The sequence below is a fragment of the Callorhinus ursinus genome, unplaced genomic scaffold, assembly GCF_003265705.2.
Source record: "Callorhinus ursinus isolate GAN/ISIS: 27379988/994484 unplaced genomic scaffold, GSC_fseal_2.0 scaffold1, whole genome shotgun sequence".
Lineage (NCBI taxonomy): Eukaryota > Metazoa > Chordata > Mammalia > Carnivora > Otariidae > Callorhinus > Callorhinus ursinus.
The window spans coordinates 72,741,927-72,752,063 of record NW_027397063.1 but is presented as its reverse complement, the minus strand read 5'-3'; the positions used below and the strand labels follow the sequence as shown (position 1 = coordinate 72,752,063).

The 10,137-nt window shown below is 51.0% G+C and overlaps 1 protein-coding gene across 1 annotated transcript; it reads left to right on the top strand.

Moving 5' to 3' along the window:
• Nucleotides 1–350: 350 nt before the first annotated feature.
• On the top strand, nt 351–2,182 carry LOC112819659 (glycine cleavage system H protein, mitochondrial-like). The gene is made up of 2 exons (XM_025866593.2): nt 351–364; nt 1,629–2,182. Exons 1-2 carry the CDS (start codon nt 351–353, stop codon nt 2,173–2,175), a joined length of 561 nt encoding a protein of 186 aa, XP_025722378.1. The 3' UTR covers nt 2,176–2,182.
• Nucleotides 2,183–10,137: the final 7,955 nt, after the last annotated feature.

Here is a 10,137-nt window from a genome sequence, read left to right as displayed (position 1 = left end):
GGGCCAGGAGCGGCACAGAGGCGACCCTTGGTGTGTGCGCCCACGGAAGATTTCGAGGGAGGTCTTGAATCCAGAAACGCGGGGTAGGTGAGGTATTCTGTTGGACGTGCCCTGTGCAGCCCACCGCACACACTTCCCTCCAAGTGTGTTCAGGTTTGTACTCCCCTGCGTGCACACCTCTCTCCTTTCACTTAACCCCTGAAACAGCAGACAGGGCCACGCTGCACTTACCCAAGCCATACCCACAGCAGGTCCCCAAGTCACCGCCTTTATTCAGGTTCACAGATTCACACGTCCTCATTGCAGACCTTCCCGCCCCAACCATCCAACCTACACAGGCTAGAGCTTCCATGACCGAGAAGGGGTGGGGGAAGGGACGCAAAGACCAGAAGCGCTAAAGCCACCCCCTTCTTGAAGGCACCTGCTTTGGTGCATTCCTACCTGGGGGCCTAACCCAGCCAGCCTGTGTCTCGCGGGGGGGGGCGGGGGGGGGGTCTTGGGATGAGTCCTCAGGACCTCTGAGCAGGAGTGCAAGGAGGGGTGGGGAGTGGTTAGTGCAGAGAAAGAATGAGGGTACTCAGGAGGGGTCTGTCTGGCTTTTCTGGCAGCAGATAAGGAATGAGAGGTAGTGAGGTCTTACTCTGCCCAGTCTTAATTACACACTCCTGGGGGCAGAAAATTAGATCTTCCAAGTTAGTGCTTGAAGAGGGAAGCCAGGGGGGGTGGGGGGTGGGGGGAGGTATTGAGGCTGGGGGAGGGGCAGCTATGGCAAACCTCCCTTATCCCATCTGCCTCAGAGGGGCAGTTGCAGCCCCAAATGACCCATTTCATGCCTCTCGCTGTGCCTAAGCTCAGAGAGCACGGACAGGTAGGGAAAGGAAGGTGCTCTAGGCTGTACTCCGCCCTTGACAGTATCCCCCTCCTCCAGGGTGGCCCCAGGGAGAGGGACCTGCACAGCAGCCCTTCGATTTAAGCCTGCGTGGCCAGACCGTGAATTGGAACCTGGAAAGCTGGGGTGACTGGGGGGTCGTGAGTGCGAAGGGCTGCAGACTTAGAGTCAAAGCCCAGCTTCCTGGTCTGTGACCTTGGGCAGGTCGGCTTCTCCGTGCCTCGGTGCCCTCGTCTGTAAAAAGGAATAGTAATCACTTCAACTTCCCGAGACGGTTACAGTCAGTGAATGAATGTAAAGGGTGTGCCAACATCATAGGACGTACTAAAAAATATCAGCTAATGTTTTTATTAGTAGTTTAAAAGTTAAAATTAGAAATTTAAATAAAACATAGGAAAAGATAGGAAAATGCTGAATAGTGCTTGATGCATACAAAGCAGGAATGGAATAAACCAAGGCACTTGGGGAAATCCGCTAACCCCTTTCTCCTCACGGGGTCCTGAACATTTTGCTGCAGGCTTAGCCCAGGGCCTGGCCCACTTCCTGGGATAGGGCTGCTGGGGCCTGGGTGGTTTGAAGGCAGTGACGGTACAGAAACTCATTAAGGGATAGAGGATGCAAGTTGTGAAGGGAGCGTGGTTTCTGCGTTTCTTCCCTTAGCACACTGATCCCGGGTCTGGCTTGGGGTGGAGGGCTCCCTCTCTCCAATATTCATTCATTCTTCAAATATCTGCTGGAGGTACCGCGACCCCCGCACGTCTGTGAACGTGGCGCTGCGAGCGGTGCGGAGCGTGCGGGCTGCGGCCTGCAGTCTGCGCGTCGCCTCGGCGCCCGCCGCACGGTGCCTGACGCGGCCCTGGGGGCTGAGGGCGGGCGCCGTCCGGACACTGCGCACCGGCTCCGCTCTGCTCTCCGTGCGTAAATTCACAGACAAACATGAATGGATAACAACAGAAAATGGTATTGGAACAGTGGGAATCAGCAATTTTGCACAGGAAGCTCTGGGAGATGTTTACTATAGTCTGCCTGAAGTTGGGACAAAACTGAACAAACAAGATGAGTTTGGTGCTTTGGAAAGTGTGAAAGCTGCTAGTGAAGTCTATTCTCCTCTATCAGGAGAAGTAACTGAAATTAATGAAGCTCTTGCAGAAAATCCAGGACTTGTCAACAAATCTTGTTATGAAGATGGTTGGCTGATCAAGATAGCACTCAGTGATCCTTCAGAACTGGATGAATTAATGAGTGAAGAAGCATATGAGAAATACACAAAATCTATTGAGGAGTGAAAATGGAACCCCTAAATAAACTAGTATGAAACAACTTAAAAAAAAAAAATATTTGCTGGATATCTACTATGCGCTAGGTGTTGTGCCGGGCACTAGGAGTTTGTGATGAGCAAAAATAGAGACAGCCGCTGCTACAAAGAGCTCAATCTAATAGGGACATGGATGCTATTCAAATAATTGTACAAAGAAATGAATAAAATTACAAACCAAGGTAAATATTAATGGGTGTGGGACCAAATCACAGCTCTAGAGTCCTGACATAGTCTTGGGCAAGGCTGAGGGTCCTCTAACCAGTTATCTGGTTCCCAGGAGGGAGAGCCAGGGCCCCCATTACCACCCAAGTCCCCTTAACCTTTTGGTATCTGACCCTGAGTATATCTTCGTTCGCTCCCTCCCTCCCCCATTCATTTATTCAGTTGGGCCCTTCCATATGCCAGTCCCAGTGTATGGAGTTGAGGATATAGAGGTGAACCAGCTACAGCTCCTACTCTTTGGAGGTACCCACAGCTCAGAGGGGATCACTGATATATAAATCAGCCGATGCGATGTGGTGTGGTACGTGCTACAGTGAGGTAAGCACCAGGCACTGCAAGGAAGGGACCCAGGATGGAAATTCTGTCAAAGAAGGCTGCTTGAAAAGACCTAAGTTAAGCCTTGGGGGCTGTTAGCAGTGAGCAGGAAGGAGAAGGAAACATAGGCAAAAATCCTGGGGCTTGTACAAGTAGGGCAGTCTAGGGGCCCAGAAGCTGTCCTAACTCAGAGGATGAGGAAGGAAGAGGGTCAGGGACATACAAGGTTGACTAAGGCTTCCCCTCCTCATAATTCATCCCCAGCTAAGCCGGCTGCTTCTCAAAGCCCAGAGGGCCAGTCTTTTTTTTTTTTTTTTAAAGATTTTATTTATTTATTTGAGAGAGAGAATGAGAGAGAGAGAGAGAGAGCATGAGAGGGGGGAGGGTCAGAGGGAGAAGCAGACTCCCCACCGAGCGGGGAGCCCGATGTGGGACTCGATCCCGGGACTCCAGGATCATGACCTGAGCTGAAGGCAGTCGCCTAACCAACCGAGCCACCCAGGCGCCCCAAGAGGGCCAGTCTTGGGCACCTAGAACCAGTATTCTAGAACTCCACTCCTTCTGTAGCCCTCTGGTCTACCTCTTCCCTGCTGCAAGGCATATTTGTCCACAAGCGTTTCTGAGTACACGGTGCATTCTATCCCTGTTTCTACAGAAGAGCTCAGAAAGATGACATGGCTTGCCTGAGGTCACAGAGCCAGTCAATGGCAACGCCGAGATGTGAATTGGACCTAAGCTCTCTACTGTTCTGTCCTCCTCCCACTGCATCAGGATACCTTGGGAGAGGCCCTAGGGGGACCTCGGGGCACTGCATCTGGATGGCACACCCAGGTCCTTCCTGGGCCACTTCAAAATGATGCTCTCCCCACCAAGGAGGGGGCTCTGCACACATGGGCAAGGGCTACCTAAGCTTTCCTTTTTCAGAGAGGGAAGGAGAGAGAGGAGAGCCGGGCCCCAGGCACTAAAGGCATTTGTCAGGAGCACAGTCCAGGAATACACAGGGTTCCAGCTTCGGGGTTGGGGCACAGGTTTGACAGGCAAGCAGCTCTGTCCCTCCACTGTTCCTCCCTGCCCCTCTCTGTTTCTCATTAATTATTCCCGTCTCATGGAGCAGGAATGAAAACAGACTCGGGATCTGGCTGAAGGCCTGCTGTGACATCAGCCCATAGGTGGCTGCCTTGACCCTGACTACTGGGGCCTGGGGAAGACCCTGTTCCCCACTTTGTCCTGCCATGACAGGGAGAAGGAGAGGCAGGAAACAATTCTCCTGAACCCCTGTCCCTTCTCTGGGCACTGAACGTGGGGCAGGTGAGAGAGGTGGTACTGGCCTGGAGGGACCAGGCATGGGTGTGTCTGCAGGAATGTGAGGGGTACAGAAACTGGCTTTCCCCAGACACCACGGCCTCCCACACACCCTGCCCCTCCTGCCTGCACCGCTCCCCTGTACTCTTCCCCCCAGTCTCCTCTCTGCTTACCTTTGAAGGCACCTCCACTGCTGAATCTTCCCTTAGGCTCCCTTTGACCCATCTTCACCTCCTTCGTTTTTCCTGAGCCTCACGTTCATAGTCAGGCTTCTTCTGGGACTTGGTACCTGGCCCACCAGCTTCTTCTCAGCTCTAGCTTAACTTCTCACCTCCAGTGATCTTTGTCATCTTCTTCTTCTTCTTTTTTTTTAAAGTAGGCTCCATGCCCAACATAGGTCTTGAACTCACGACCCCAAGATCAAGGGTGGCATGCTCTACTGACTGAGCCAGTCACCCCCTCCAGCGATGTCCATTCCCAGTTGGCTTCCAACATCACATTTAGCTACACATGGACCCTTGTTATCATCTAGCCATCTCCAAGATTGGAAGTCTGATGCCCCGGGCTCCCACCACTTCCTCCTGTCTGCCCAGTTTTGAAATATCTGGTCCCCAGACCCCTTTTTCTCCCCACCTGGGGGCCTTCTGCGGTACACTTCTCTCCCTACCCCACTTGGGCTATTCTCACTCCCAGACATTGCCACCGTGACTTCTGTGACCCATCCTTTTCTTGTTTCGCTAATTTTTAACAAAATTCTCTGATAGCAGCGGGTGCAGACTTTCCTATACTACTCAAGAGCCCCCAGTTGCCCCTTCTTCCATTCTCACCTCCTACTTTACTAAAATAACGCATCCTCTCAACAGACACCTGTTGAGATTTCCTCTTTGCCAGGCAGTGAGCCTTAGGCAATGGAGATAAGTGAGCTGCCCTCAAGAAGCCTGCAGTCCAGTGGAAGAGAAAGACAAGTGACAGGGTGACATAGAAATATTTCAGGTGTCACTGTTGGATTTTGAGTGACATCATGAGAACAGTGTCTTGGGAAGTGAGGTGAGACAGGTGTGGGATGCACAGGAGGACACAGAGACAGCAGCAGGAAGGCAGGAGAGAAGGCCACAGTGTAGGTGAAGGGTAGTAAGGCCCTACGTGGAGATGGGGTGAGGAGGAGGAGCTGTAGAGATGACGAGGAGGAGGCAGGTGTAAGGGATCTTGCGGAGGTAGGAAGCAACATGCTTAGTGACTGCCAGGATGTGGGAGGCGAGAGGCAGAAGTCTTAAGCCTGGGTGATTCTAAACATTGGGCATTTAGGTGTACTTTGGTACCATTTATAGATTCAGAAAGTACAGGAAGAAGACAGTGTGAAGGCAAACAATGGGTTTGGTTTGAAGCTTTCAAGGAGAGATGCCCAGTAAGCCATTGTATATGTGGATCTGGAGCTCAGGAGTGAGGTCTGGGCGTGGAGGCCAGGGATGAAGTTCAGAGAGTGGGTGAGATGGCCTATAAGAGCCATAGAGTGAAGAGACCAGGCCGAGGTGGGTGCGTGGGGAATGCCCTCTCACTGCTCCTATGGGCATCCTTCATGCCTCTCTGAGAGTTCTCATCACACTACACTGTAAATGTTCCTGTTTGCCTTCTCTGCCTTGCTGTGTGCTCCTTGAAGGACTACTACATCTTTATGATGCATGTTTCCCAGGAAGATGGGCCTGGGTCTGGCGCAAGATAGGGGCTCGGTAATGCCTGGAGGAATGAAAGGATAGTAATAGTTATGTGTTGAGGGCTTACTGCATGGGAGGCACCATTCTAAGTGTTTTACATTTAGTAGTTCATTTACTCCTTAGGACAGCTCTCCATTTCCAGTTCTCAGTTGAAATGTACTCTTACCATTTCCATTTTACAGACAGGAAAGCTTGGTTAAGAGAAGTTAAGTAACTCGTCCAAGGTCACAGAACCAGTAAGTGACAGAGCCAAGATTTGAATCCAGGTAGTCTAGCTTCAGAGCTGATGCTTTCTACTCCCACACTATTCTGCTTCTCAAATAAAATCTTAAAATAAGAACGTCTACTGTGATTACCATTATTGAATGTTTACTGTGTTGGGCACCGTGCTGAGAACTTTATTAGATTATTTAATTTAATTCCCTATAAATAAGTTAATAGATGAATGTATTGATGGGTGGAGTAAAATGTGTATGACATACGTATGTATATGTGGGCAAGCGGATGCATGGATGGGTGAATGAATGGGTAGATGAGAAAGTAAATGGAAGGATAGATGGAAAGATGAATAGATAAGTGAATGTATATACAAAGGAAGAGTAGTTGGGCGAATGAGTGATAGGTAGGCGAATGAATAGATGACTGGATATGTGGATGGATGGGTGGCTGGATGAAAGGATATGCAAGCAGGTGTATGGGTGAGAAAATGCATGGATGGATGGATGGATGAATACATGAATGGACGAGTGGATAGAAGGATGAATAGAGAGTTGGAAAGACTAATGGATGCACAAGCATAGATGAGAAGATGGATAACTAGATGAATGGGTGATAGATGGATGAGTAGATAAATGAAGGTGAATGGAAAGATGGATGAATGGTAGGATCAATGAATGGATAGACAATGGATATATGGATGAAAGGATGAATGAATGGAAGACAACTCGATGATTAGATGGCTGAATGATTAGACGAATGGATGGTTGGATGGATGAGTGGATGTTTAGGTGGTCGAATGGATAGAGGAAAGAATTCCTATATTTAGGGCTATAAAAGAGAATAAGAAATACACAAATTATGGCCCCTACCTTTTTCCTTAGATACATCTATGCCTTCTCCTGACCATTTCTTCCACATTGGTATATAGAATCTGTCCTGCCCTACCCACCACTCCCCTAATCCCTAACCAGGCACCAAAGCCTGGTCCTCACCTATCTACCATCACCCCCAAGTATAGAGACATTCTGGAATGGATTCCAGCCATCCTGTTTCTTTTCCTGCTCTTCTGTCTTGATGTCCAGGGAAACGACCAGCCAGAGAAAATGCAAGTGGTGATTGTGAGGGCTCCTCCCTCTGTCCCCTGGTGTGTCTTTAATAGACCTAACCCTGGAACTCCAGGACCCAAGCAAGATGCCAGGGTTAGAAGGTTGTGATTAGAGTGGGAAATTAACAGGCATCGCAGAAAGTGTTAGGGACACAGTGTCGGGGGGAGGTGTGTTCTTTGGGGCTGGCAGGCCAGCTATATCTATTCTCAGGCAGAGAAGGGGGTTTTGGAAGAAGGAGCATCCAGGCAGACTGGAAGGAATAAGACCTTGCTGAGTCTGAAGACAGTATCCACCCCTGAAGGCGTCCAATTGTAAGTCCTCAGGTCTATTACATGGGAACTGTGTGACCTTGGACCATTCACTTAGCCTTTCTGAATCTCCTTATCTGCAAAATGAACTAATAACATCCACCTCCCATGACCACTGAGAAGATGAAACAAGATGATGCAAAGAGAGTGTGTGGCACATAGTAGGCCATTAATAAAATGCTTTCAAGAGGTAAATAAAGTACATAGATTTTCATTTTGTTTTCTGGAAAGATAAACTCAGGAACCTCTGTTCTCTGTTTAGGAAGAAGTTTGCTTTTGGGGGGGATGATTACATCATGGGTCTAGGGTCACCATGGCTTCTGGGTACCAGCATAGCCTCATGGGAAACTCCTTGAGAAGCTGTGTCCTGTTTCCTGTCCCCACAAGCTCAGGTCCTTGGAAACTTCCGAGGCCTGAGCAGAAAGAAATAGTGTCAGGGTGCAGGTGGGAGTGGGAGCTCGTCTTGGAACCCCTGAAGAGGGTAGACCCTCCCCAGAGCTCCTGACCCTCCTTTTCTGGGCCAGGCGCCAGGAGGCAGGGCACCCAGCTCGGTGCTTAACAAAAAAGAGCTGCTTGTTGTGGAGGATGAGTCATGGAGACCCTAGAATGGCCCTGGGAAGAAAGAGGGGGAGAGGGTTCCTCCCCGACCCAGGAAAGGGACTTCTCCCACGGCCAGATCTCGGTGTGGGGCATGGGGATTAAAGGAAGCCAGAAACTTGTATTTGTACCCTTCCCTTCCCACTGATTTATTTCACTTCTCTTGTCTCATTTTAGCTCTACCGTGTTTATGTTTTCAGATGGAAGAACAGAGGCTGGGAATCTTGCCTTGGGTTTCAGAGATGTCTGTGATATTGAATAGCTGGACTTTTGACTCTCCTGGAGACACTTTCGCCTCCTAAACTGGGCTTCAACTAGGCTTCAACACAGGATATATGAAGGGAGGAGAAGGGAATGAGTAGGTCTTGTATTAGACTTTTTATGTAGTTTCATCCCCACAGCAACCCTATGAGGTTGTAAGGAAGACAGCATTGCCCCATTTTACAGATAAGGAAAGCGAGGCTCAGAGAAAGAATGTATCCAAGGTCACATGCCTAGTAAAAGTTAGAGCCTGTGTTGAGCCCAGGCTGCCTGGGACTTGATAAGAATGGTCCGTACATTAGAGAAGGGACCTCGATGGCAGGAAACCCACAGGGTCCTAGAAGAGGAGGCGAGAGGCTGTAGGGGCACAGGGAGGAGCGGGGTGCTGTTCTGTTTGACTTGGCACCAGGGCTCCTGGCTCCACGTGCGGCTCTGTGCCGGGAGCCCTGTTCTGCATGCATGAAATGAAGATGCTGAACAGGTGCCAACAGGGCCATACCCAAGCCCAGCCCCCACCCGAGGGCTCAGGAAATGACACACCTGAACTGCAGAACAGATTGTTGGACCCATCTCCAGGATCACCTCCCAGGGGAGGGGTTTGCAGATGGTTGCTCAGCTGCCCCTGGGAGGGAGGAGGGCTGAGGAGTGCCCTCCAGGCTGACCCAGACGTGGCAGCGCGGGGTGGTGGACATGGCAGCCTGTGGGTCAGGGGGCTGCTGCTCATGTCCTGCTGAGTGATCTTAGACAATTTGCTAAATATCTCTGGGCCTCCTACCCCTCTTAGGTAAACAAAGGGAGAAATTTTCTTCTGCCTACCTTCTTGGCAGAGGGCCTGGAGGAAGAGACCTCCTACCCCAAGGGGCTCTGACTCTGGGTCAGAACAGATCCTCCAGAAGGAGGTCAGGGAATAGAATCTCCGCCTGAGCTCTCTGTTGGTAAGAAGTGATAGAAGAATGGAACAGCACCCTGGGGGCTGCCTGTAATTTTTTTTTTTCACAAGTCTGGCTGTGCATAAGGGGCAGCTTCCTCTTGACACCCTTTCTCTGGTATCTGAAACAGAGCTTTTCCTGTTCTTGGGGGCTAGAGAATATGTTCAGGGGCAGGCAGGGAGGGTTAGTAGGATGGTATTCACTCTATTTTGGCAGCTAAACTCTATCGTGGGCAGGGCTGAGCTCTGGGCTCAGATCTAGAACATCATCTGCTCCTGGCACAGGTAGGGTGACTGAGGCTCCAGAGGAGACAGCCAGCAGAGCCTGAGCTCCCACATTCTCAGGCCTGAGACAGAGCTCGGAGCGGCCAGCCTGCAGGGCCCCCTGTTTGGGGTTGAAAGCTGTGTGGAGGCCAGGAGTGCCCAGAGAGGAAGTGGGGATGGCCTGTGTCATTTCAGATGGGGGGGCCTCCCTTCTTCCACACCAACCTTGGCTCAGGCAGCAGCTCAGGCAGCAGGGAGGCTGGGGGATGGGAGCGCAGAGCTTTGTAAAGGAGGAGGAAGGAATTCTGGTTGGAAATCATTCAAATGAGGCTATGAAACCAGAACCCAGTCTCAGGACAAATTGGCCAGATTTGGCCTGGGGGGAGGGGGGTAACAAGGGGAGTGGAGGATGTTGGGCCCAGGCTGAGGGGGAGGGGCTGGACAGGACTCCCGTTGTGTGTTCCCGAGAGACTAGGCTGTGATGGGTAGAGGGAGCAACCAACCCCCTGCCATCCCCTGGGCTGCCTGCCGAGACATAGGAGGGAGAAGTCAGGTGCCCCCGCTGCCCTTCTGGCCTGTCCTGGAGGGAAGCTGTCCAGTCCCTCAGAGAGACTCTCTAGGGCTGCCCAGCTATAACCCAGCGATGCCCCTCTCCTGTCCCTGTTCCTGCCCTACCTCTGAAGCAGAGAGGCCCCT